The sequence below is a fragment of the Anopheles coluzzii genome, chromosome 2 (assembly GCF_943734685.1).
Source record: "Anopheles coluzzii chromosome 2, AcolN3, whole genome shotgun sequence".
NCBI lineage: Eukaryota > Metazoa > Arthropoda > Insecta > Diptera > Culicidae > Anopheles > Anopheles coluzzii.
In genome coordinates, this window is record NC_064670.1 from 10,016,156 (window position 1) to 10,043,644 (window position 27,489).

Genomic DNA, 27,489 nt, shown 5'->3' on the forward strand with positions numbered 1-27,489 from the left:
GACATTCAATTGTTTTTTTTTTTTTTTTTTTTTTTTGTTGAACTAGTTAATTTGGGGTAAGGATTTTTGAAAAAAAACAAGGCCAATTCCTGGTGACTTTTAAAAGAGCACATTAGGATAAGCTGATTCAGAATCCATATCGATCTTGGGACCGATCACGAACGCATGTCGATACTGGAATTTTGCAGATCTCATACTGATGCTGGAAATGACTCCAATCCCATACAGGCATTATAATTAGTCCCCTTTTTGTTCTTTTAACTGATTCTGACATCATACCGGTCGTGAAATTGATCCCGATCCTAAACCGGCATCTATCTTGGAATTGATCTTGACTCTACACCGGTCCTAGAACTGCTCCAAAAGCCGTACCGGCCCTGGAATTGTTCCCGAACCCACACCATAACTTACACTGAACCCATACTGGTACTGGAACTGATCCCAAACCCATACTGGTCTATGATCTGATGAAGATTTGTTATCGGTCCTGAATCCATTTCAGATCCTGATACTACTCCCTTTTAAATTCGGGACTAAAAATAGTATCTGCATCTGTCTCAGTCATGAAACTATCCAGTTCCGTAGTTTTCCTCTTTTTTGGCATTAGGGGGTCCCACAGTATTATCGTCAACTCGGACCACTTAACAACATGCCCGTTCTTTGTTCAAGCGTCGTATGGACCGTCACCATAAGCAACGATTGACTATCCGGCTAGAGGGTAAATCTTATCCAGAAGCATTAAAATAGCTCCGGAATCTATTGTAGAAGTAGTTATCAACGTGAGAATACCAGTGTTTTATCATACCGTAAGCATTTGAATTAAAATGCTTACCTAATTGTGTCTCAAATTAAAAGCAAGATTTTTAAGGCCGCATTGCAGCAAAGTGTAATTGAATTGCATAAAAACTGTTTCTTTTTTACAGCGATAATAGCAAGAAAACAACAATATTTCAAGATAATAGATGTGATAAATGCCTTGCTGGCCGGTACGGGGAAGACCGTCGATTCGTGCAACAGTACCCTTCGGTTCAATGCATCTACGAGTACAGGAGTAAAACAGCACCCATATCCCGTTGTCAGTAGGACCGTCGTCCAGTCAGTCCAGGAGGAGGACACCAGGACATTCAGAATTGTGTGTTTGGAGGGTGTTTAAACAATGCGCCCAATCCGCCACCCCTATTCCTTTGCCCACCCCTCACGCGGCAACGGGCAAACCGGGCATGACTCACAGGCATTTACAGACCAACGTAGAACGTAGACGGAAAGTGCAAACACAACTGCATTCACATCCAATTGGAGCACTGCGAAAACAAAGCCACAACACAACGCTCACGTACGTGTGCAGCCCCGACTTTGTAGTACCATTCGAAAAGGCGGCTTGCAGCGAAACCCAGTGTTGTTGTGCCGACTCTGCGTCTTGTGCGCTTCCCCGACCCCGGCGCGCACGAACGCGATTGGACTCCGCGCACCAACGATAAGGAAGTTCGTCAAGTTCGTCCAATTCCGCGTGTGTGGTACACCCCGGCCGCGTCCGATGGCCTCCACTCGGCAATGTCTTGCGGTATATCTTTGCGTCCCCCCTCCTCCACGCCTAGCGGGCTTCTTTCGCTCAAGACAGAACGCCCTTCCCCCCACGAAGCCGAAATCCATGAGCTATCGATTTACGCTCCAGTGCTTGAACGCTGGCAAGGTCGTGTACCTCTGTGATGTGCGGCGGGAGGGCAGGATTGTTTTGCAACTGGTTTCGTTGTTGCACGGATGGCGTTACTGCACCGTGGTGTGCTGCGAGACGTCGGTACGACGGCTAGAACTTGCTAGCTGGAAACTCGTAACAACGGAACCCGTTTTGTGGGGTTCAGCGCACAGGGCGCTGGATTATGCAAGGTGTCCAGACCAGTGTGGGAGTTGAGGAGGGAGGCGTTTAAACCGCGGGAGTCATTCTCGCGGGTTGGCCGTTGCAATGGGAACGGCAATACAGTACAACCAGCTGGCAGAGAGAGAGAGACGAGCTGAGGAACCTGTTATTTCTCTTATCTGCTGAGCCAGAAACAAAGTGCTCTGGTAGGTACATTCTAGAAATGGATGCCTTCTAACGTCGAGTGAAGGTGGGCTACACACGGCGTACTTGTGGGAAAGTACACAGGCCACAAATGTCAGCGAGCAGCATACATCCGGGCATAAACAACTACACCTACAACGCGTTCCTTACTTCCATGCAATGCTACTACATCGAGGTTTGAGGTCTTTCGAGCTTGAAAGTAGCAAAAGTGAAACAGAAGCATCTAAAATCGGGCCAATCATACTTACACAAACTTACTCCTTTCGCTGGTAGAACGATGCTAGAAAACTCTGAACTGGCACATCCTTGACTGGTGTTGGAAGTTGGCGACGCCTGAAGAACCTACCGAAATCCGTGGGTAAGTTGAGGGGGGTTGAGTTAACCGCGACAAAAGATGCCGCCTTGCCAATTGCAGGCTTTGTGGTCCGAGAAGAATTCGTATGTGTTTGGAAGATGCCTCCGATGGAACTGGCCACCGGGAGATGCTTCAGCGAAAAAGGCTAACACAGAGCACAGAGCTAGAGCTGACTGGCAGCTTCCTGCTTCACGATGGATGCTGATGAGGGGGGTAGTCGGCGTCGGGCCAACAATCACTCACTCACTTTTGACCACGGACACAAACACTTTCGCTGGCACTTTAAGAACTTTCTAGCGAGGAATGAAAGAAAAAACACATTCGCAATCAATTGCAATCGACGTCCAGCGGTGATGGTGCTGTGTTTGTGTGTGTGTTTGGCGGCCACCCTTCGGAAGGCGAGCGCCTGAACAGTGAACAAACAAAGCGCAAGGTGAATCTTCAACTGCTTGCGGGTGGCTGCAAAACCACGCGACATACCCCGAACAGTCAGTGCTCGTGGGTGGTGGGTGGCTGCGCTATCTTTGGAGAGAGAGAGAGAGAGAGAGAGAGAGCGAGAGCACGAGAAAGAGAGCGCGCGAGAGAAAACGTGAACAGTTCTCTCCAATGTTGGCGAGTTGTGCACTATTTTTGACATGCACCACAACCCGCCACTGCGTGATGTAATAATCCTGTAACTATGGTTACCAATTGCACCGGGTCGGTTGCGAAATCGTCACCTACTGTATGTGTGCCACAAAAAAAAACATTTAAAAAATATTAAATTCGGCTAGATTGATCTTGAAAGTATATGTGACCTAGAAGCCCTCTAATCTACGAAAGCTCCCTAGCTGACTGAGAGAAAGAGACACACACAGAGAGATAGAGAGCGTAGTTGGAGAACGGTGGAGAGACGAAAAATGAACGAGAGCGAATACGACAATCCCAAATACGGATTCCGTGCCGTTTTTTTGTCAACCCTCTCAATGGCTTCATTGGCAAGTAAACAGCTTCATCTAATTTCCCATTCCATATCTCTCTATCGCCAAACTACACGCTACTGAACTGCTCTCGGGTCCACTCCCCGTCAGCTGTGCCAGGTGAAACCGGTCAGGGTTGCTCAATTGCTTGACAAACGTTCTTGTATGGAGTGAATAGAATCGCACAAGATCTATGAAAAGCTACAGTAACGACTCAAATTTGTACATTCAATCTACGAGAGTGTTTTATGCTGAAAAAAGCTGCAATTTAGAAGAAAACACCTTTTTAAAACCCGTAGGAAGTGGCAGTAATACACGAAATGAAAACACGCTGAGCAACCCTGACCTACGTGCTTGCCCGCAGCTCTGTAATCGTGCACTAGCTTGGCTATAGCAACCAGCACACACACACACACATGGCAAGCAAGCTACTACAATAGCAAACTTACACGCGTACCGTACCGTGAGCCTTACACACTGGTATGCGTACGCCGTGTAATGTCACGCAATGCGGTGCGCGTTTTCTGCAGCGCGGTCCTCCGTAACGTGCTCGTTGGATGCGATACAAATGCACGAGCGAAGAGCTTCACCAGCCAAAAACATGAACAAGAAGCAAGAAGCAGCAATCGTACAACAAAAGCAAGCCCCTGGGCAGGCCCTTCTTCCGTACGTCTTGATCGTATGTATGACTCGCACCCTCCGTGGGGTGGTTAATTGTCACGGTTAATTATTCGTTAGATGATAGCACACACATACACATAAACACAAAAAAACCACCAGCGGCACATACAAAAACTAACCAGTTTCATCCACTTGCTCTCGTTCTCTCGTCATCTGTTTCTCTATGTATATCTCTCTCACACGCTATCTCTTTCGCCGCTTTCAAACGCTCTACGATATCGCTTCCCTTCCCTCCCCCCCTCCACTAGCACTCTTCAGCTGGTGGTCGACGCGTGCACTGCCTGCTTTGCATATGGGTATAACTGAAACTGAGAGTTGCTTTGTTCGCAGTGGGCAACGGTATCGGTTCCGCAAATGGGACCTTTTCTGGTTTTGGTCGGTTTCTTTAGCAACACTGCGGTCAAAATTGGTTTCTCACTACACCAAGGATATTCCCCCGGTGGGTTTGCTCGCGCTTGACAGGACTACAAGGACTCGCTCACTAACACCAACGGACACACCAGACACGGTACTCGTTTTTCACGGTTCCAGAATGACCTTCTTTCGTATTTGTTTCCCCCCCTCTTCCTTCAATGTACGTTTGCCCAAGTGGAAAAGGCAAAGCACGTTGTTTGATCAAACACGAGCGCGCTCAAGGTTTCGGGTAAACTTTAGGGAAAAGCAAGCGATTGACGATGGTTTTACTGGTCCCTTTTAACAGTCCTCCTTGCGCGCTATTCCGTTTGACCGACGAACAATCCAGCCAGCAAATGCTTTTTGAACAGGTATGGGTGGGGGGGGGGGAGGTCCATTCTTGGCAGACAAGTCTTCCAACGTAAATTTAACACCGAGGCCACCACCGAACAAAGCTTTCAATTTAACTCCTCAACGCACCGAAACACTTTTACAGCAGTTTTTCAATCACACAAAATCACCTACTTGAAGAAATGAACGCTGGAAAACGGCTACCACCAAATCTAGCACGATGAGCACGAGCGCTGCCTGTATCGCACAGTGTTTTTCCCGAGCAGACCGAACGCTTTTCTTCGCCCCTTGCGTTTTACACGGTGCGCTGAAGGTGTGTGCGTGCCCTCAGCTCAGTCAGCTGTCAAACGGAACCGGTTGAAACGGTTCTGTTGGTGTTGTGGTTTCGAAAAGATGCTTTTGTTGTTTGATGAAATTTATTGTAATTTCGCTTGTTTGCTTGGTATTTTTGCAATAGGTAGTATGCAGAAACGTTACACGTTTACTGAATGAACCGTTCGAACGAAGTAAAAAAAGGAATAAACAACTTTACTAACGAATATTTTGGCCGCCGAATAATAAACAGCCGCCTTACTATTTTAGCCGCCCGCCGCGACACATCGTTTGAAGCAAATGAAAAATGACCGTTTATTTATGTGAATCGTTCTCGGTTTTCCATTTAAATGGTTTTAAACCCACTTTGACATATTTTTGTAGGCTGTTTAAAAAGAAGGATATATTTTAAATCAGTTTTGAACCTTCCCAAATTTTAAATTAACGTTCCTTTACTTGACATTCGCATGTGACAAGCGCCGTTGCGTGTATATACAAGAGGTGTGGTCATATGTTTTGTTGTGTTTGCCATATTGAATATTGCTTTAATATTTGTGCAATATGTTGAATTGATCCACCAACATTTTTACTTATTACATTCCGAATTTAACGCATTTTCGCATTTTCGGATGGCATCAATAAAATATTCTTTCACCACTCGCGGTTAGATACTGTCCGCTTGGCTTCATCTTTCGTGGGACCACTGGTTGACAGTCCGCACCATGTACGTACCCGTGCCGATCGAGTACACGCGGGCGACGTCTCATCGGCGGTGTCTCGGGGCTCGTGTGTGTTTGTGTCAAGAGCTGTTGCGAAGAGAGCGGAGTACGTGAGAAAAAGGCTTTGCATTGCGTGCACGGTGATCGGAGACGATCGAAGCTGGTCGCTAGCCGTGTGAAAAGATCAACAGCGGTCCCAGCGGTGAAAGAAGGTGCCATCCGTGTGCCGTGTTGTGCACTATGAAGAACACGGTGGTTGTTGTGCCGTGAAAGCAACAAAACACTCTTCTCAACCGCACTACTGTGTGCATAACTCATTACCCCGTGCCTGTGTGTGTCGCGTTTCGAAACATTTGTGTGTTTTTTGCCATAAACAGAGAATCCACTTCGGTGTGTTGCTTGTAGTGTTCTGTGTGCGTGTGTGTGTTTGGTTTTGTTCTGAATTCGTCGCCAGGAGGCCCCCAGAAGCGTTCGCGTTGTCTGACAAGCGGGCAGGCGAGAAGCAAGCGAGCAAGCAAACCACCAAGAGCAACGGTGTGTGTTATTCACCTTTACCCGCAAACGGTAGCGCAGGGAACGAGCGCCGAGAGCAGGAAAGAAGTGGAGCGCGTGCGGCGCTTGCAAAAGAATATTCCCTACCCGAAGTGTAGAATCGCGCTATTATACTCTGTGCATGTGTGTCCATCCGTCCGTCTGTGTGTGTGTTGTGTACGTGCGCGTGTGTTTTTCGTATTGCGGTTTTTTTTTTGTAAAGCAGCAACAACGCAGCAACAATAAGCAGCTGTAGTAGGCTGGGAAGAAAAGACGATGACGAAAGCTCGACGGCTACTGGAGGAGAGCAGCGGCGGAAAATGAGCTGGTCATCGCTGAACGGCTGGAAAAGCTACAACCGAGAACGAATCATCCGACGACCATCAAAAGACGACTTCCAACGCAGGTTGGTTACTGTGTGGGTGGATCGCACTGCCATTGCCTTCAACCGGTAGTGTTGGTGTGGTGGTGTGGTGGTGATGGTGAATGGTGGTAGTTGTGGCGTATAAATGGAGGCGTTTCTTTATCAGCTGGCATCCTTCTCTCGTGCCGCTCCGCTCTCGCTCGATCCTAGTGCAAACGTCAAATGCCAGCCCAATGTTGTTATCAGCTGCTTGTATTCCCCGCGAACCATCCCCCACCCACCCTGCTAGGGGTGGGCCTTCCTCCCCCAATCCGGCGGGAATTATGCACACCTTCCCCTGGTGGGAGGCACGGTAGAAAGCGAAACCAAAACAGAAGGCACCAGATGATGCTGACTTGGATTACCAATATTCAGCATAATTTCATATTTCTTCCTGTATTTGGCGTCACGACGGTAGTCGGTCATGGCCGCCTACTGTTTTACCTATCTGATGGTGCGTGGACCTGCTTCACCTGCCACCAAACGAGATTTGAACCCACGACGAGCATGTTGTTAGGCCACACCGTTTGCCGACTAACATGTTGATTTAATTGATATTGTTGCGTATAGATTGCATACACCTGTCACGAGTCTTTCGAGACATTTTATGACCCACAAGAGTGTGCTGTAGGCCCTCCCACCCCCCGGGTTGCGTTTGTTTGCCCAAGCAATCACGCCAGCACAAGGGAGCCACACAACGACGTACGTTCTATGCCGCACAACCGCCCGGACTGTGTGCCTCGAGGTCAACCAGTTCGGCCACAGCGCGTCAGCACAGCTCGTCGTCGTTGTCGTCATCGTCGTACCAAGAAAGGCCAACAAACCTGTTGTCACCTGTAGCAAAATGCCGCTTGTAGTACCTCAACCACCGCACAGCTCCCTCGCCCTAGGTTTCTTGTAAAAACTCCAGATTAGAAGCGTAAAAGGGAGATAATTCGTTGTTTTTGTTTCAGTGTTTTTTTTTGTTCGGGCTTAGGTGGGCGTTGGAATCGCACTCGCTTAAAGTTCCCACCGCCACTCCACCGCAAGGCCATTCCGAGCCACACCGTTCCATAAGGTCACACTCTCCCGTCACCAATCGAATGGGTGGTGGTGGTGGTGGTGAGAAAATGACGCACTCATTGGGAACACCGTTCCGAAGCGATACAATTCAAATGGGAAGGGGCGGGTTCTCCAGTTCCGGTGTGAAAGAGGTCGATTGTACCAAACCCAGGCCAAGACACAAAGCTTCCCCATCCCATCTCGAAAGTGTGGTCGTCAGCTTCACTTCAGATGCACAACAGATAGAGTAGAAGCCACCAAGAAAAGGTGTACCACGATGCCGTTTGGGGAGCGCATTTTTGCTGCCTTCAAACCCCCCCCCCCCCCCCCCCCTTTTTGGCATATATTTCCGGCCCAAAGTGCACCCGTCGACAGTGGAAGTTTTGCAGTCCGGCAGTTATTAAAGCGAAGCAATAAAAGGGGCAGCTAACCACCCACTCAAGCCTCTTTCCCATCGCTGAGGAAGTACCGAGCATACACACACTTACCGAAGCCGGCTGGTCGAATTAGAGGTTGCCCTTAAATTTGGTTGGGCCGTGCAATGTCTTGCCACGTTTTGGGGCTTTATTGTTTGATGGAAAAGACACTACAAGGGCGTGACTGGAAGTGGAAGAAAAAGCAGAAAGACGACGGAGGGGGGGGATCGGTATCGATCAAGCGCGCTCCAGTTCTTTGTGGGAGTTTAGTTTTGTGTGTGTGTGTGTGTGGGGTTCGTTTTCTTGCTTCATAAGGCGCCTGCCTAAAACCCCTCCATAATGACGGATAGTTTTCGGGCAAAGTATTATCGTAATAGCTACCATTTTGATAAAGTCTAATCTACTGCCCCATCAAAAGGGGAGGGGGTGGTACGACCAACAAGACACGCAATGACTCGGTAGATTTATATTTTTGTTGCCTTTTTCGGTTTAGACGTTTTGTTATATTACGTCAAACAAAACATGATTCATGGTGGTGGTGGTTTCGTGCTAGTTCATCGATTTGTTGGTGAAAATATGTACACTAAAGCACAGAAAAAAGAGACATTTTTTGATCCTCGGTTCTGTTCCGGGAAGTATTACCTTTGGGTGAGATTTGCTCATGAAGATTGGTTGCAGAAGATAACGGTTTTATAGAATTTAATCGAATGATTGCATTAATCATGTTAAACAGTTCTAATTAGTGTGTTGGATAGTTGTCAGATTATGTACACGACTACTACTCATTAAAAGGTGTAAAGCATAACATACAACACCGCTATTAATATCATTTACGAAACAGCGTTAACGTTCTGGAATAGAAGCGGTAGGTGTACCAAGACGACAAGCGCAAATAGTTTCATTAGTCACTCTTCACGCTGGCGCCAGACGGTGGCCGATAGTACTGTTTTTGCTGTACTGGCTCATCAAACTAAGGCACTGTGCTAGTAGAGATGAGTTTGAGTGCCTACCATACCCGTCACACACCGATAAGAGATCGTCCCAGAAGCAGCCCTGCCCCCTAAAACAAATACTTGCTGATAGAGCGCGTAATTATTTCTCTTCACCTTTGTTTACTCAAAACGCTCCACCCGGGGGGAGGAGGTGCTGAGCTGGGGAGTAAAATGGGGCCACGTGTGAGTTCAGGTGGGGTTTTGCAAACCTTTCAACTGCTTCTTCTACCCGTGATCAGCAAGAGAGTACTTTTACCCCATGAATGCTTTCTCGCCGCTGTTAGTCAGGGCAATGGGACGGTGTAGCACAAAATCACGATCACGCACAAGAGACGAACTGGCTAATTTGTAATTAATACTTATACTACCACCCCTCTGGAGAGCATTTCGTGTATCAGGCTTTAAGCGTAAGGCTGTGAGGGAAGCGACAGAGACGGGTGAAGGAAATGGCAAACTTTCGCAAATCGTAACTCCTCGGACCAAAACGGAAAGACGATCATGAAGACCGTGCGTCGGCGGCGTATCGATTCCTGATATCTGTGCCCGTGTAACACAGTTTACAACAAACGGGTGGTGGTGCGCTCGAATGCACCGAAAATGGAGCAGCAATTTGATCTGCCATTTTAGCGCTACCAAACACGCTACCGCGTGCCGAGGAGGAGGAGTATAACCTTTCGCCTTATTTGATACACTACCCCCCCCCCCCCCCCCCCCCCCCCAATCCCAGAAGAAATCACTTTCTTTCGAGATTTGCAAGCACTGTACTGCGACCGATGCGCGGACACAGCAACCCCTTACAAGAGAACTCCAGAAATCGAAAGTAATGATCGTGCGCCGCGGGCACTATCAGCGACGGTCTCTGGGAGAGGATCCCACTCGTCGACGCGCAGGGTGTTAATTTCCGGCTTCCTACGCGCACGGCGCGGCTTTTTGGGCTAAGACACACACAACAAAAAAAAACGGAAAGCGCCCGTGGAGACTCGATGGTTGGTGTTGCGTTGCTTGAGATTTACACGTTTGAGATTGTTGATCAGTCGTGTCGGTGGTGGTTGTTTTTACTTTATGCAACAAGAGCTAAAAAGGGGACTGACACGTGAGAGATAATGTACGGAAGGTTGAGATAGAAATTTAAATGTTTTCTCTGTTATGTAGTAAACATCATAATCTATTATGAAGATGAGAAAAATACCCCAAAGAACCAAAAATGGAATACAAAAGTAACCAAGAAATCATGCAAGAAAACCTTGCTGACATCCTTTGACCGATATTTTTGTCAATTGTCATCCAAAAGCTCATCTTAGAAAATTAAGGCTGCCATATCGTACATGCAGCTTAGAGAACATTCGCCTTATGGAGGCATTCATCTTAAAGAGACCTAAAATGTATGGAACATGATGGGACCAGTCAAAATTACCCTCTTGAAGAGACTACATCTTCCAGAGATTTCACTGTATTCCGTTACAAAGAATCGTCCCAAACGATTGCCAATCACCTGGGATTCGATAAATTCGGAATCGACTCCGGAAGGTAGGTTCAAGCTGCCATATCCGGAGTCGTTCGGAATCGTCCGAAATGGCCCGGAGTCGTCCGGAGTCGTCCGGAATCGCCCGGAGTCGCTCAGAGTCGGAGTCGTCTTAAGTCACCTGGAGTCGTCCGGAGTCAGCCGGAATCGTTCGAAATGGCCCGGAGTCGTCCGGAGTCGTCCGGAATCGTCCGGAGTCGCTCAGAGTCGGAGTCGTCTTAAGTCACCTGAAGTCGTCCGGAGTCATCCGGAGTCATCCGGAGTCGCCAGGAGTCGTTCGGAGTCGCCAGGAGTCGTTCGGAATCACCCAGAGTTGGAGTCGTCTGGAGTCGTCCGGAGTCCTTCGGAGTCGTCCGGAGTCATCCGGAGTCATCCGGAGTTGCCAGGAGTCGTTCGGAGTCAGAGTCGTTCGGAATCACCCGGAGTTGGAGTCGTCTGGAGTCGTCCGAAGTCGTTCGGAGTCGTTCGGAACCGTTTGGAGTCGTCTGGAGTCATCCAGAATCGGCTGTAGACGGAGTCATCCGAAGTCATCTGAAGTCGACCGAGGTCGGCTTGTATAGGAAGTGCACGCGCAAAGTGAAAGACAAAAAAAAACACAACGACAGGAAATGTCTGATCACAAGCACATTAAACCACACGGCTCCTGTTGACTCTGACCAACTCCGAATCTGAACAACTCCGGACTACTCTGGACGACTCCGAACGACTCCGAACGACTCCGAACAACTCCTGGCGACTCCGGACGACTCCGGACGACTCCGACTCCGGGCGGATCTAATGGTTCCATTTTGCCGGAGTCGGAATCGGACTAACAATAGTCGGAGTCGGATCGGAGTCGTGGGTGCGCTCCATACAGCACATCACTAAGCTACTCAACTACGTGCGCCTGCTGGGGCGCTGCTGGTGGGTTTGAACGAGAGATGGAAGAAGCAACCATACACCCCTCTAAATGCGGCAAAGCAACCGTTGCGCGGCAAATGAGAAACTGCATTATGCATAATGCCATTCGTCGTCGTCATATGTGTGACCTTTTGCAATGCTCTGTGGCAAGGGCTGTTTTCTCACATTGTGCACCACCACCGTCAAGGGAAACGGGTTTGGTCCCGAGAAAACGGGGGTTGTTTACACCGTGGAAGAGAAGAGGTGATCGATAATAGTAATCTGAAGTGATGGGTGAATGCTTATCGTAAATCATTGCTACCTCCAGTACGTAAGAGAGCGTGACTTTGATCATTCGTTCTAACGATCACGGAGAAGGCGAGGAGGAGGAGGAGGAGTTTCGAAATCCGTGCGTCGGTTACCGATCACCGTTTTGACGCCGGACCGGCAATGATCCCCATTTCGGGGGGACCGTTCCGATCGTCACCGTCGTCACATGCGACAACCCACGCACGCACGAGCTCTAAAGCAAACGAGACACACAAACGAGAGTGGCGCGAGACGCAGAAAAGAGAGAAAAAAACTCGATCATCCAACACCGCCAAGGTCCAACGTGTGGTCGTCGATCGCAGTGGTGGCGCGGATTTCATATCTTGCCCCAGCCACCCGTCTGCCGTTTGAGCGAAACGTTTTTCTTCTCCTGCTCCTGTCTTTGCCGGGTCGTTTAAATGCTCTTCGATTGCTGTTTGATTTTGTTGCCGTTGTTGATGTGTGTTTTGTGTGCTCCAAGAGATTTGCGTTGGCGTAGGGCGCAAACTGTGACTGTGTTGGCGCATTGTGTGTGTGTAGGGCGTTGGTTGTGATTTTTGAATGGGTCCGCGACTCAACACGGTGACGTCAGCCCGACCGGATCGATCGTGCCTGCGCGGTGTATGTGAAGCGTGAGTGAGTGACTCGGGTCAATCACGGGACACGGATCGCTAGAATTCCAAGCATTTCTCAAGAGATGAACGGCCTTTCAGTTCAGTTCAGGCCGTGGGCGGTGGTTCCGTGCTCTGCAGCATGTTCTGGTTTGATTAGATATCGGAAGTGGGATTGCTTTAATGCCTTTTTCCAATCCTCCGCCAATCAATTGGCTGAACGATCCGTATCGAGAAGTTATTGCTTTGCTGCTTGATGGTGATAAAATAGACATTTAATTACACGCTGGTAATGTTAATGTTTGTGTGTCATGGTTAGAATTTAAAGCAGCTTTGTTTATTTTATGTATTTTTCAACCCATAATGCATAATGCTCCAAAATTCAATTTTCACTCCCAAAAAAGGTATTCTACCTCGTCTGAAGCGCAACATCATTTCAATTAATTGTTACTAATATACTAGAGCTTGTAGTGTAATGGAGCACATCTAACGCTACACCGTAAACAATGCCAAACCAAAAACAAAAGAAAATATGTGTCACACAGAGAAAGAGTGAGAGAGAGAGAGAGAGAGAGAGTGAGGCAAACGAGCACTCCAACACGCAGCAAAGAGTCAGCGATCCAGCGCTCCACCGCCCATGCACTGTGACGGCTATCCGTAGCTAGCACGGGCAGCCACAGCTAAACAGTCAGGCATGATCCGCTTAATCTGTGCCAAAGCTGCCACCCTACCATCGGACGCCTCTCCATTCCCTGCTTTCGAAGGTCGTCAGTTGCAGTGCGCTTCAGGGCGCTTTCCACTTCCGCTTCTAAGCTAACCTGAAGCCACGCAGCACCCATACCCCGTCTCCACCTTTTCTCTTTGGGCTTTCTTACCCACACACACACACATTTGCCCGGTTTAACCTACTCACAAGAGGGGGTAAAGATTATTCCTAAACGCTTGTCCCCCGGTGTGGTTTGCTGGTTTTTAGGCAAACGATTTAATTTTAAACGCCGGTTTTCACGCGTATCTGCCACACACTTTCTTCTATCGCTCTTCGCTAACTGCTATTTCCGTTCCCGCTTGCACACGCGGCCTGCAATTGTGTCATGCAAGTGCGAATAGTTTTTCTCTGTACCGTCATGTACGAAAAGGCGAGACTGGCTGAATATAGTGCAATGAAAAACTAACTTTAAAAAATCCTAGTACAACACCTCACTGTCGCTGAGCACAGCGAAATACCGCACGCATGCAACAGTTTGCTTGCAACGCGGTCGCCAACGTTTGAAACAATTTAAAAATAATGCAACGCGCAGCAAACAAACAAAAAAAGACCTAACAGGAGAGAGAGATGCCGTACGCAACAACAATAAGCGGGCGAAATGCAGGGCACTTGTGGAATGGTACTTTCTTCCTGATGATTTCGTTACTATTTTTAAGCAGCAGCAGCAAAAAATCACACACACACACAAACACACGTACCTTCCTCCACGCACAAACAACGCGCTCGTTACTCTTTTGCTCTACTTTAAACTGACTAATCGATCGATCGGTCGGGTGAGGGTTTTTTTTTCTTCTTTCGTTGGCATTTTCCCTCCTCATCGATGAGAGAAACGCGCAACAGGCCGGAAATAGTTCCGGAACCGTTTTTTTTTTTGCTCTTTTATTTCTGTTTGGACTCTATTATTTTTTTGGCCAAATGCCTAACACGGTTGGAAACCGAAGAGTGTGGCACATTGCACTATTTGCTGTAGGAATGTGGTAGCCGTAGTGTGTGTGTATAGGCAAAACAGTCACCGTCTGTGTCCGGAAACTATCCGGAAGGTTTGGGTACGGGTACGGTTCCTTCTTTGGAATCGGTACGCAAATTCGCTCGAACGACCTTCACGTGCCTCGGCAGCAGCAGCATCATCGTCGTCGTCGTCTCAAGGCACAACAGTGGCTGATCGATCCACGGATGTGTGTATTTTCGGACCGCGCGATCGGTCGGTGTTTCAGGGTTCAGGGCCGGGTAAGCGCGAGATGTTAGCGGTTCGATGCAAATTTCCAAAGAAAACAAGATTCTTTTTAAGGAGCGGACTCCACCGGCCCCATCGTCGAAGAAAGACACAGAGGAAGAGCTATTTAGATTCTACTGCTGCAGTGAATAATGCGTCATAGGATGGTATTAGGGAGTCATTCCACTGCTACATTTTTGTTGAGTGATTTGATTCTTCAACTATATGTAAGCGTGTGTTTGACATATTTAGTCGATGTATCGTTGTGGATGAACCTTTACTCCAAGTACAATCTCCCAGTGGAGACTTCAGCGATCATTTAGTAGGTGCTGTAGGTGATCTTGCGAACTTACTCGCCTACTTTCTAATCGGACGCTGACAATTTACTGGTGCATAAATAGCTCAGTCGAGTCGTTCGAATGGCATCTGTGACTTGGAATGGACATGTCTCGTAAAGAGACAACTGGACTTGATATGTGCGGGGAGTTCCTTAAGGTTCTTCCTCCCAGAGATCGTCACTATCTGGGACGTACATTTGTACCTACCAGAGTGCATGCTTTTGTAGAGAGCATATCTTGGAGGGTTTGCAGCTGCCCTAAAGGTCCCTCTCCTAAAATCCTTCGATTTACTGGCAACAGGAGCCAGAAACTATGGTCTATCGGCACCAACTGTTGAAGCATAGAAGAATTCGAAGTCGCACGTAGAGTGGAGATATCTCTCGCACGAATTTGGCGGGGTGTTAGAGCATGGTTTGTGGAGGTGAAGGATGAACCACGGGCTTGCTGTGCTGTGTACGATGAGCCGGATATCCTGATGGTGGCAAAGGCTGGGAGGATACGATGTCTGGGTCATGTTATGAGTGTGTCGGAGTAAAGCCCCACCAAGAAGGTGTTCGTCAGTGATCTTCAGTTTGGCTCGAGCATAACGAGTTCGTTGACAGGATCTAGTAAGGACACACAGGACCTGTCAGAAATTGGATTTGGAAGCTGCAGTCAGGATCGGAGCATCTTGGAGAATAATTATTGACAGGCCTATGTCACGGTGACGTATTTCATCGTGAGCAGACCAACAAGACGAGTGTTGTGCTTCATGTATCATTCGTTGAGATTCATTTATATGAAACTTCAGCGATGAATGATTTGAATCTCGAATCTAATCTCTAAAGTCTTCAGAGAATCGAGTTTTTGAAGATTTGGAGATTCATGAATCTTAAACATTGAATGAACCTTTAAAAATAATGAATGAATATTAATCTCAGTGGCATGAATCTGAATCAGAGCTATATCCATCCCTAAACACTCGGGCAGACATCTCGATTTCATGAACCCCTCATGGTGGAGACAAATTCTACAAGCTCTATTGCATCTCTTCTACAAGTTGATCGTGGATTTAACATTCTAATAACAGTTATTCCGTCATCCATAGTGTTATTTACACTCACTGCTGTTCTGTTGTTTGACGATGATCATCTGCTAATATTTGCTCTTCCAACAAGTCCCTCCCGGATCGGGCGGTTTCGACGGACTCCTGTTCCGATGAGCAGCTTTGTTTTGAGAGTCTTCTTTTTTTCACATACTCTTCCCAAAACAAGATGCAAACTTGAGAATATTGCTTCTTTACTTTTTTTATGCACTGAAGCATGTATGGTTTGAAGGTACAAAAACAACTGTTCTATAAATGCTTCCGTCCCGCCCAATCCAGTCGCAATGATCTCTTACTTTTCCCTTTGCGTCTGCCTTAAGAGGGGGTAAACGACATCTCCAAACGGGTTGGGCGCAGAGAAACTCCGTTAGCACAGAGAATGGTTACACTCGAATAGTTGTCGGCTGTACCTTCCCTTCTCCCCTGCACATCATCATGTTTTGGAGGAGCACTACTGCCTCCCTACACTACCCCGTAGTTTTCTTCACTCCGTTGCTTAAAACCCTTTCTCCAGCAAAACGCACACAGCAAGATGTGTGCGTTTGTTTGGTTTTTTGTTTTGGTTTTGTTCGATTGTGTCCCTCTATTTTCCCTCACCGTTTGGCTGGCGGCCGGTGGCGGCGACCGGTAGAAAGGGCAATCAGTCACACGGTTGACTCCCCGGTTCGGTCCGGACTTCTTCGGAGTGTAATTACGGTCGCTTAAATCGAATGACGAGTATTTGCGAGAAATTAACCGTAAACACTACACCTCTGGACGGGACAGAGATCCAGTGGTGGCCATCAACCAAACAAACAGAGACACACAGGAGAAGAAGACCTGTTTGGGGGCACACACACACACACACACACACACACAGACACACACACACACACACACACACACACACACACACACACACACACACACACACACACACACACACACACACACACACACACACACACACACACACACACACACACACACACACACACACACACACACACACACACACACACACACACACACACTGCACAGTCCGTCACTGGTTGGCACTGCTGTGGTAGCGTCTGCTGCGGGGAGTGGTTCTACGTCCATTAGCCTTCTTTTGCGCTACACGAGACACTGAAACTGGGGGGAAAGGCTTCTGCGCGAGGCATTTTTGCTCTTTTGAGTGGACCTTGGACAATGGAAAAAATAAAACAATTTGCACAAGAAGCGTTAAGATCACTGAGGTAGTAGTACGGCGCGATCAAGAAGCGATCGTACGTCTCGAAATCTCCGGAAAGCGCGTTTTTTTCAACCGCCGGACACTTTTTCGTGAGTGTTTGGGAGCTCTCTTGTGGTGTAAAAAGTAAGCCTTTTTGCTTCAAGCTGTGTAGGGTGTTGTTCATCATACGAACCCCCCCTGCTCCGAACAGTGAACTCTTGTGAACGTGAACTTGCATCTCGACAGTACGCCGTCAGTCAGTGTGGTGGTGGTGCTGACGGCTACAATGTTGTACAAACCGCCAAGGTTTCCGGTTGTGGTATGGGGCGTCGCGAAAACAACCCTCCTTGTGCGTTGGGACACAAGGTTGTAACGGCGACGGAGGTGGCGGCGGCGTACATTTGCATAGGAAACATTGTGCCACAGTGGCCTTCTTCATCCTTTCCCGTGTGTACTCTGTCGATGGTGGAAGCGCGTTTACGTATATTACACTAGCGCGTAGGACTCATTGCTGGTGGTTGATCGAGTCCGTTGTGTTTCATCGGTTAACCCTTGCATGTCCATTGGCATGGATGATGATGGACCAAAGGAGGTTTGAGGTAAATTCATTCTGATGTATGTTGGGGATTGGACTTGGCTCCAAACTGTGAACATCCATACCAAGAAGATAGTTTTCATCTTCATCTGATTCTTATACATCTAAAACCACCACTATCCAAAGGGTTAAATGCTGCGGGAGTAATTGAAAACGCGTTTACTGACACCAAATGGACCCACTGAATGGATGCGTCTTTTCTTCTGCTTCGTTGTAGGTTTTGTATCCATAGTCCCGGAGATCCGTCGGGTCAAGTTCAGGGTAAATCAATACGCGCGATATTACCACCCATCAGCCGGTCATCCACGAACGTGCAACGGCTCGCAACGGCGCAACACTCGCCAATTACGGAAGTTCATTGCTCACGCTTTGCCAGCCTCTTCCTCTATGAAGGCTGTACGCTCTCCGCAGAAGATCATTGCGCAGATGTGTGTCTCTCTCTTTCTATTTTACGCGTTCATCCACTGGATCGGACTTGGAGACAAATTGACGTCGGATCGGTCGGTTTTGGAGACAGCTGATTTGTGTTGTGTGCGCGGCGTTTGTGGACGGATTGATTTATGGCCGCTCGCGGAGTGCTTGGTTGTACCACAACCGACCAAGCAGCAGTAGCTATTGAGAAAGCGTTTCAACCGGAAAGAGCGATGCTGAAGTGATGAGGTTGATGGCACTAACTGCTCTTTCGTTGTTGCGGGAAGGTCAAGGAGTTGCGTGATGTTGAAACACGTGTGCGCTTGCTTGTGCCCGTTTCACAAGCGCATAAGTAAGAAAAATCTACCGCTTTTGTTGTGGTAGAGTGCAATAGAAATGGGATCTTTCTCGCATTAGAATGTTATACAACCTCTTAAGGGCTTTTTGTTTTGCCCATCAGTCTATCGGTGAACCGTCTCTATTTTAGCTAAACACACCTTTCCTCCCTCTATTTTCTAGCGCATGTATCTTTTATTCAAAATTACCCAACATGTTCCAACATCAAGATGCTATTCGGTCTCTATTGTTTGCCTGTGTGTGATGCTGTGCTGTGCCCTGGTCTCTATGTACATCTTTCTTCGTTCTTCGTTTTAAATGGCCACACCAAACAAAGCCAAACACAACCAAACCCCGCGAACGCGAACGGAAGATGATGCCACGCGAAAGACGAATTTCCATCACACCGAAACGACCTGGCATCTGGGCTAAACCGCTTCAAACGACCTGAGATCGGGGTACCGGATCGGAGATTGTGTTTTGCTTTAGGCCGCCGGACAGTAGGATAATAATGGTGTATTTTCACTGTGGCAACCAGTCAAGCCCCCCTGGAGGTTCGTCGTTGTCGTCCATCCGTCAAGTCACTCTTCTCATTGGCCAACTCGCGCTCGGGATGGCGTTAGGAAATAGGTGGAGGGATATTGTTTTACGTTTCGATCAACCAACGACCCCCTTCCAACCATTGTTTGGTGGGCTTTTCCTCCCCCACAATTCCCCGTGCTGTGCAGTGCACGATTCAAAGGGCTGGCAGGGTTTGCTGGTTCATTTTAAGTTCGTTCTCTGTGCGTTCTTACCTCAAATGCAGCACGATCTTATGTGAAGTGTGGTGATCGATGACTGGTGTAAGCCTTTGCCCAACTGCTCCCCCCCCCCGTGGGGTTTGCGTGCAGTATTGCATCTCGCTTCCATCTACAATATGATTACCTCCCGCCTAAGCATTTCGTTGTGTTTAGCCCCGTAGGCAAGCAAAACTGGGAATTTCGCGATCGCCGTAGGTTTCGGTGGGCAAATCGGTGCAATTTTATATTTAAATTATACTGCCCTCGTGTTCTAAGGCGTGAACGTTTGCTTTGCCTTGTACTCGTGCACCAAATGGTGCGTTTTATGTTGTGTTTCACTCTCGGTACAGGTTTTGTGCGGCCAGATTTTCCTCTTCTCGCTCTCTTTGCGTTTTCGTTTGATCAATATATCCTTCCGTTGGCTGTGTTGTAATGCTGTCCTCCACCGGTGCGACCGGTATTCGCGGGACGCACCGTGCCGCAGGATTGGGGGGCATTCCTGTGCGTATGAGTCACACGAATTTCCCTCCCCATCTATCCTATATAAAACCGATGACGAAGCGCGACACAAACAACAAAACCGCGTCGCGTGCGTGTGTATTATGGAAAACCTGCTCTAAATCGGGCACGACGCAGCAAAAAAACACATGACTCTGTACCGACACGCGCGCATGTGTGTACAATGGTTGGAGTTGAATGCATATGCTTCTTACCGTTTTCGGAACGTTTTATTTTGGTGGTGCTTTCCTTGCAGCGCAAAAACGAAGAAGACGACGGCATCGTTGCGCTAAACGGTAGCAATCGTTGCGGTGATTAAAGCGATAGCTATACCGGGACTAGTGGTGGATGCTCGGATTCGGAGCTACCCGATTCCGATTCCGTGTTCGGAATCAATTCCGGAGCCGATTCTGGAGTTGTCTTCGGAACCGATTCTGATTCTGGAATCGAAATCGGCTCTGGAATCAGAATCAGCTCCGGAATCAGAATTAGTGATGTGCTTTCTGGAGCGCACCCACGACTCCGATCTAACTCCGCATATTGTTAGACCGATACCGACTCTGGCATAATCGGAACCACTAGTTTCGCCCGAAGTCGGAGTGGTCCTGAGTCATCTGGAGTCATCCGGAGTCGTCCGGAGTCGTCCGGTGTCGTCCGGTGTCGGAGTTCTCCGGAGTCGGTCGAAGTTACCTGAAGTCTTTCAGTATCGAAGTCTCCCGGAGTCGTCCGAAGTCTTCCGGAATTGGAGTCGACCGAAGTCGGAGCCATACGGAGGCGTTCACAGTCGATCAGAGCCGATCGGAATCGATCGGAGTCAATTGGTGCTGTCCAGTGCAAGGTGCTTGTGATCAGGCATTTCGTTGTGTTTTTGCACTTCGTATATAGGCGTTTGTTTCGCAGACCGCCTCCGGCCGACTCTTGACGACTCCGACAGAGGACGATTCCGACTCCGGGCGACTCCGGATAATTCCAACTCCGAGTGACTCCGGGCGGCTTCAGATGATTCCGAACGACTAGCAATCGACTCCGGTTTTTTGCCAACTTTACCCATCAATAACCGGAATCGGCTCCGGAATCGTAATTTGCTCCGGAAACGGAACCAGAATTGACTCCAGAATTGGAATTTGCTCAGGAATGAGAATCAGTTCTTGTAATAACATGTTTCAGAAGCGAAATTTGGATTCTTTGGAGATACCGAATCTGACTCCGATTCTGAAGCCGATTCTTGTTTCGGAATCTATTTCCGATTCCGGAGCCTATTCCGGAGCCGATTATGATTGCGGAACCAATTCTGGAGTCGATGCGGAATTTCTTTTCCGAACCTACTATCTGGAATCGATTTCGCCGAACACTTAATGTTTCCCATCACTAATACGGACTTCTTGTTGTACGGACCACGTGCTGCAAACAGAAAGTCGGGAAAATCAGCAAGGGAAACGGTCAAGGTGTGAATGCCTCGTTTCGTGGCGCTCATCTGGTCGTTCTGATTTGTGTGCAGCAGTTGAGAAAAAGGGCAACACGAGCAGCCAGCACAATTGCATTGTGTTGCAGCAAAGGCTTCAATCTGACTCTATTCCTCCCCGCAGTGACTCTGTGGATTTGTGGAAAGATGCAACAAGCCAAATCATCTTGCTCGATTCAAAATAGAATCAAGTGTGCACGGAAAGCGGCATCGTTCCACCGAGCGTGTGCGATACAAACAGAGAGAGAGGGAGAGAGAGACCGAACAGCAGGCGAACAAGAGTGAAAAAGGATGACAAACTAATTATGTTTCATATTTTATATGCCTATTGTGTTTGTTTGTTGTTTCCTTTTATAAACCAGTACAATCACCACCGGTTGCACTTTCTATATGTAATGCTTTGTGTTTTCTGAACGCTTTTCTTCTCTTTTTAGGGGTGAAGTGATCTTGTGCTGGGAAAAGACAACTGGAAGCGGTGTGCTGAACACAGGATTACGATCGATCGAGCGTCTCTAGCGTCATAGGTACGACCGACGTTGTCTCACACTGGATGTTTGACAACCCTGATGTCTTTGCGTTAGTTTCGCAAAATTCAAAGCAAAATCGTTGAAAACAATTTCCAACACTAGCTCAAGCGTTGTGCGGGTCGCCATCGTCCTCACTGTTACAGTTTGTAGGTCAGTTCCGATAATGTGCTTTTTGTGCGCACCTCGTGATGGTGATGGGTGTACCTATGTGAATAACTGCAGACTTAAAAAGAGAGAGAGGACAACTCGCCTGCATTTCCATCCTTCCCATGAACGAAAGCAATGCGTGATTAATTCAGCCCTTTTTATCACACCATTAGGGACGCGGTGGCGATACATGATGATTTGCGATACATGATGATGGTGGTCTTTGCACGGTTGTTGCCGGTATTCTTCCCATTGCCGTGGGCCTTCATTTCGTTCAGTTTTTGAATGCTACTGCTGTGTGGGCTGCTGAAGATGATAAGCGAGCTTCTCTTACCCTGAAGTAACCAAGGAGTGAAAACTCTGATGCTCTAGTGACGACGACCACGACAACTACGGTGACGATCGAGAATAGGCACGAGAAGAAAATGGGGGGAACGAAAACTTTCGCAAAACGACTGGTGTGCCGGTGGTGATGGTGGTGGTGCTGTGCTGATCGTGAAGATGAATTTCTTCCCGACACGCCATTTTCCTTTCACCCGACCGATAAAAATGCAAATGCTGCATCACCGAGCCATGGGATTTTGGGGGGTGTGGAGAGCCTCGACTGGGCTGGTGTGATGCAGTTGCCAGTCTGCCCGTTGCAATTCAAGCCCCCCTTCACCGGGCTTAGCATATTTGTGAAGCCCTGGCAAAGAATGGTTATTTTTAAAACCCTTTCAACGGTGTGTAGCGACGGTTGCACTGTTCTGGGGTTTGTTTTTTTCGCTTTAAATTGTTTCATTCATCACCGAACTTCTTAGACACACTTGGGTGTGGCTAGAGGGGTGCAAAGAAAGTAGTTACACCTTCAAAAGGTACGGGCTGTAAACTTGCGCCCCCCAACTTTGCTTGTACAGAGAGCGTCTGACTGACTGGTGTCCGCCTTTTCCGCCCATGTATTACAGGGAACCATTCTGAATGGCAAATTCAACCTACAACGGCGGTCGGTCCCATGGCAGCAGGAACGTTCCGACCTGCATGTTGTTCCCAGACAGCACGCGCACTGACTGCAAATGGTTTTGCTTCCTGTTCTTCCTCTTCATTGGGGCTGTGATTTTCTCCACTTTTTGCCACTCACCGGTCAAACGTGTGTAACGGCAGCACACTTGTGCGGGGTGTGCTTATCGGTCACCCCCGTTTGGTTTGCGAAGGCTCTGTAACATGCCGTGTACCCTAATTAGCTTATAATTGACGATTGTGTCACTAGAAGACACACACACACACGCCTTGCACGGGGTGTGGAATTATGGCCAGGTCTTTAAGACGCTGAGGGGCACGGTCCACGATGCGACCAGGCTCGTAGAATGGAAGGATCGTTTCGTTCCTGTCTTGTGCATCCCCTGCCTGGCGTATTGCTTGCGACGAAGAGGGAGTAAAGGTTTAAACGAGAACCACCAAAAATGACGTCTCCGCTCCCCCGCCGCTGCGCCCGCCTGCCGGTCATATTGGGGTTATTGTTTTTGAAGGTGATTGAAATGTGGGAACTCTTTAATGAGCTCTCATTTTTGTTTTTTGTTCATTGTTTCTCTTTGGTTCGCTTTTTTCTCCCTTGAGGGAGAGGTGGTTAAGGTTGGTGTTACCTTACACGACACATTTGATTAGGGGGGAGTGAAGTTGGCCTGAAGCAAGCTGTGTTTGGGAAGTCGAAATGGAACAACGATTGATTGGTGTGTTATTTCAGGGATTTCTTTAACTTAAAATATATAATTATATTACAGTTGAATTGGTTTTTTGCGGGCCACTGTTTCAGTCACCAGCACTCATGACTGAAACGAAGCTCAAATCAGCTCACAGCACACACGACTGAGATGATCAGAGGTAAGACTCAAACAATCGGTAGACCAATCACATGCTTGATGACATTTTGTTTAACACCCAACGCTTGATCACTCACTTGGTCACGACATTTTCTGTCGGTGATAATCACGACATTCTTGGAATATACTTGGCGTGTGGTGCAGCAGGGCAGTATGAAATAAGTATACGTTCTTGCTCTTTCTGGTTTGATGGTCTGTCGGATCAAATAGAACGAGAAACCATGCTCTTTTTTGTTTCTTGGAACCATTCGCACGCACCGCATATCTCCCATGACTATCGGGATGATCACCGACTGAAAATGTCGCAACCAAGTCACCAAGCAAGTGATGGTCGCAACAACTGTTTGAGTCTCACCTCTGATCATCACAGTAGAACTCGTGACGCTGACATTGTTTTGTTTCAGCCGGAATTTGTCTATGACTATGTCAGTGACATTTTGCAGAACTGATCATAGTATAAAAAAGTCATGACATAGTGATTGACCAAAAATTGTCACGAAGCATGTATTGGTCACACCAATCGTTTTGAGTATCTCATCTGATTCTCACAATTGAGTACGTGACGCTGACATAGTTTTTGTTTCAGTCAGATTTTTTTTATGACATTAACATTGACATTTTGCAGCACTGGAAGAAACATCTTTTCATTGTGTGATCGATCATCTGATCGCTCCCGAAGTGCGTTTGCATCAAGAATAATATTAATGTTAAATTTGATTTCCTTCATTCCAGGCTGTGGCAGGAGTAATTCAATCTGTTGACGGTGTTTGTTAAACGGATAATAGAGAGAAAGAGAGCTTAACACGGAACTGGTTGCTCGTGTGTCGCCGCTACCGACGCGCCGTCACGCCACCCCCCAAACGGCAGGAGGAATGACCATCGTTATGGCCGGTCTATCGACAGCGGAAATATGCGAAAACACGAAGCTGGCCCGCGAGATGGCCGTGATGGGGAACTACGATTCGGCCGGCATCTACTACGAGGGTGTGCTGCAGATGCTCCGCAAGCTGCTGGTCGGTCTCAGCGAGCCACTGCAGAAGGGCAAATGGCTGATGGTAAGCAGTGGCAGCAGCAGAGCGCGAGCACCTTACACCGAGGCCTAACCGCACGTTTTCCCCTTTTCCAATTTTCCAGATACAGCAAGAAATTAACAAAGAGTACAATCAAATGAAGCTGATCCAGAAGACGCTTACCGAGATTACGATGGATCTGCAGAACGCACCGCTGCAGGCCCGCATCCGCACGCCCCTGCACGAAACGGCCAGCAAAGATCCGGCCGCCTGGTTCCGGGCCGATCCGGACATCTGGATGCCGCCGGCATCCGGTGGCCGGGGCGGAGGCGGAGGAGGACCGATTGATCCGGACGTGTGGGCCCCGGCCCCCGATATGCCCCCGCCGGACCATCGGCGGGCGGTAGCGCCCCGCAACCAGTCACGCTCCAGCACAGCGCTGAACCGCAAGTCGGAGGTGAACCGGCGCAATGCGGCCACAAAGTCAGCCTCCACCTCGACCGTGGGCGGGCGCAAGACAATCAGCCAGACGGCACGGGCCGGCGGAACGTCCGGGATGAATGGTGCGTCCCGCACCGGCACACTGCCCCGCACGAAGGCGGCGGGTCAGCGCGGCTCGACAGCACCGGGCGCTAGCGATGCCGCGAACGGCAATGGCGAGAAGGGCGACAAGGAGAAGCTCGGCGACGACGAGGAGGGCAACAACGGGGGCGATACGCCCGAGGAGGTGGAGCGCAAGTTCGAACCGGCCAGCCACGCGGACGTCGACCTGGTGGACATGCTCGAGCGCGACATACTGCAGAAGAATCCGAACATCCACTGGGACGACATCGCCGACCTGCACGAGGCGAAGCGGCTGCTGGAGGAGGCGGTCGTCCTGCCGATGTGGATGCCCGACTACTTCAAGGGCATCCGGAGGCCGTGGAAGGGCGTGCTGATGGTGGGCCCGCCCGGCACGGGCAAAACGATGCTTGCCAAGGCGGTCGCGACCGAGTGCGGCACCACGTTCTTCAACGTGTCCTCCTCGACGCTCACGTCCAAGTATCGGGGCGAGTCGGAGAAGCTGGTCCGGTTGCTGTTCGAGATGGCCCGGTTCTACGCGCCGAGCACGATCTTCATCGACGAGATCGATTCGCTCTGCTCGCGGCGCGGCTCGGAATCGGAGCACGAGGCGTCGCGCCGCGTCAAGTCCGAGCTGCTGGTGCAGATGGACGGCGTCAGCAACGACGAGGCGACCAAGATCGTGATGGTGCTGGCCGCCACCAACTTCCCGTGGGACATCGACGAGGCGCTGCGGCGCCGGCTCGAGAAGCGCATCTACATCCCGCTGCCGAACAGCGAGGGCCGCGAGGCGCTGCTCAAGATCAATCTGCGCGAGGTGAAGGTGGACGAGTCGGTGGACATGCGCGACATTGCCGACCGGCTGGACGGGTACTCGGGCGCGGACATCACGAACGTGTGCCGGGACGCGTCGATGATGTCGATGCGGCGCAAGATCGCCGGCCTGCGGCCCGAGCAGATCCGCCAGCTGGCGAAGGAGGAGCTGGATCTGCCGGTATCGAAGCAGGACTTCAAAGAGGCCATTTCCAAGTGCAACAAGAGCGTATCCAAAGACGATCTCGCGAAGTACCAGCAGTGGATGAAGGAGTTTGGCTCGTCGTGATGGAACGTCGCGGTGCGGTCGGCAAACAGTAGCAGCAGCAGCAGTTCCGCCTGGGTGTGGTACGCTTTAACCGGGACCACGACGATCAACCCGAGGATAAAGCTGTGTATCGTTTTTTAAATGACTGATGATGAGGATGACTGGGTGGGTGGTAGGCAGGGCTGTACTAAGGCAGTTCAGCGTGATTTGTGATCTTTGTATAGTGAGAATGAGAGGGGCGAAGGTGAGAGAGAGCGAGCGTATCACTTGGGATCGAAACATATGGGACCTTAAAGAGCAAAGGATTTTTGTGCGACTATTTGCGCTAAACTTGTCCCACTTCGGTGGCGCAAATCGGAAGATTAGCTTCTCGAATTGCATCACATTTTGTTGGGGTTTGGTTTATAACACAGCCAGGCTGCGCAAAACCCTTATATCTCGGGCGCTATATCACAATAGTGCCCTTCCGGCTACTAAACGCTTCAACGCATCGTCATATCAACAACAGCACGAGTTACTAAAGAAGAAAGTGCTTGCAAAGCTGGCGAAGAGAGAGTCAAGGGGAGTTGATTTTCGCTCACATGCTTCTTCTTTTTTTTTAATTGTTATGTACACACGTGCTTTACGTTGTGCTGATGTGATCCAAACGCCTTGACTGGTTGTGCCTGTTGTCATCCGTGTACGCGGGGCTGTTTTAACATCATTTATGCTTCAAAGGAGCGTCGCAAAAATTCTGAAGAGGGTCAGGAGGGATTCTAGCAGGGAAACGAACAACAAAATCACACAAGAACTATTATTACTACTACTGAATTGATGAAGGAGAAAGCCGCCCTGTTAGCGATGGAGGGGGCAAGAACTGCTGAGTGGCGTTATAGCAAGCGTTTACTTTCTGTTTTCTTTTATTTTTAATTTTACTACTACAATTAAACGAATCATAATACCTAGCGATTAGGAGCGATAAGATGTAATAAACACATTTGAGTAACATTTTATAGAAAATGACAAAATAAAAACGCGCATGTTTCATTATTGCTTTTTTCATCGCAAAATTTGCCGTGCCAAAAGTAAAACGGTCCAGTCGAGAGCATTCCTACCCCCTG

At 48.8% G+C, this 27,489-nt stretch overlaps 2 protein-coding genes across 5 annotated transcripts in view; one reads left to right on the plus strand and one right to left on the minus strand.

Moving 5' to 3' along the window:
• Positions 1-5,099, minus strand: part of LOC120952893 (uncharacterized) — a 31,551-nt gene extending 26,452 nt beyond the window's left edge. The window contains exons 1-2 of one of the 2 annotated variants that reach the window (XM_040372460.2): positions 4,973-5,099; positions 2,308-2,703 (exon numbers count right to left, since the gene is read on the minus strand). The gene's annotated coding sequence lies outside the window, so the exon portion shown is untranslated. Of the gene's footprint in view, positions 1-2,307; positions 2,708-4,972 lie in introns of both variants that reach the window. The other variant, XM_040372459.2, reaches the window with a different exon arrangement.
• Positions 5,100-5,842: 743 nt separating this feature from the next.
• LOC120947746 (katanin p60 ATPase-containing subunit A-like 1) lies at positions 5,843-27,415 on the plus strand. Of its 3 annotated transcripts, XM_040363370.2 has the most exons (4): positions 5,843-6,766; positions 21,642-21,731; positions 24,470-24,792; positions 24,872-27,415. In XM_040363370.2, exons 3-4 carry the CDS (start codon positions 24,610-24,612, stop codon positions 26,408-26,410), a joined length of 1,722 nt encoding a protein of 573 aa, XP_040219304.2. In that variant the 5' UTR covers positions 5,843-6,766; positions 21,642-21,731; positions 24,470-24,609; the 3' UTR covers positions 26,411-27,415. The 3 variants fall into 3 exon arrangements, with proteins under 3 accessions (XP_040219304.2, XP_040219305.2, XP_040219306.2); XM_040363371.2 differs by lacking the exon at positions 21,642-21,731; XM_040363372.2 differs by lacking the exons at positions 5,843-6,766; positions 21,642-21,731 and adding an exon at positions 21,763-21,884.
• The last annotated feature ends 74 nt before the right edge of the window (positions 27,416-27,489 follow it).

What these genes read in the sequence shown, in the direction of transcription:
- LOC120947746 (XM_040363370.2), top strand. Translation starts at nt 24,610, where the DNA reads ATGACCATCGTTATGGCCGGTCTATCGACAGCGGAAATATGCGAAAAC. An exon ending in AGAAGGGCAAATGGCTGATG is followed by an intron (nt 24,793 to 24,871) that starts GTAAGCAGTGGC and finishes CCAATTTTCCAG; the next exon opens with ATACAGCAAGAAATTAACAA.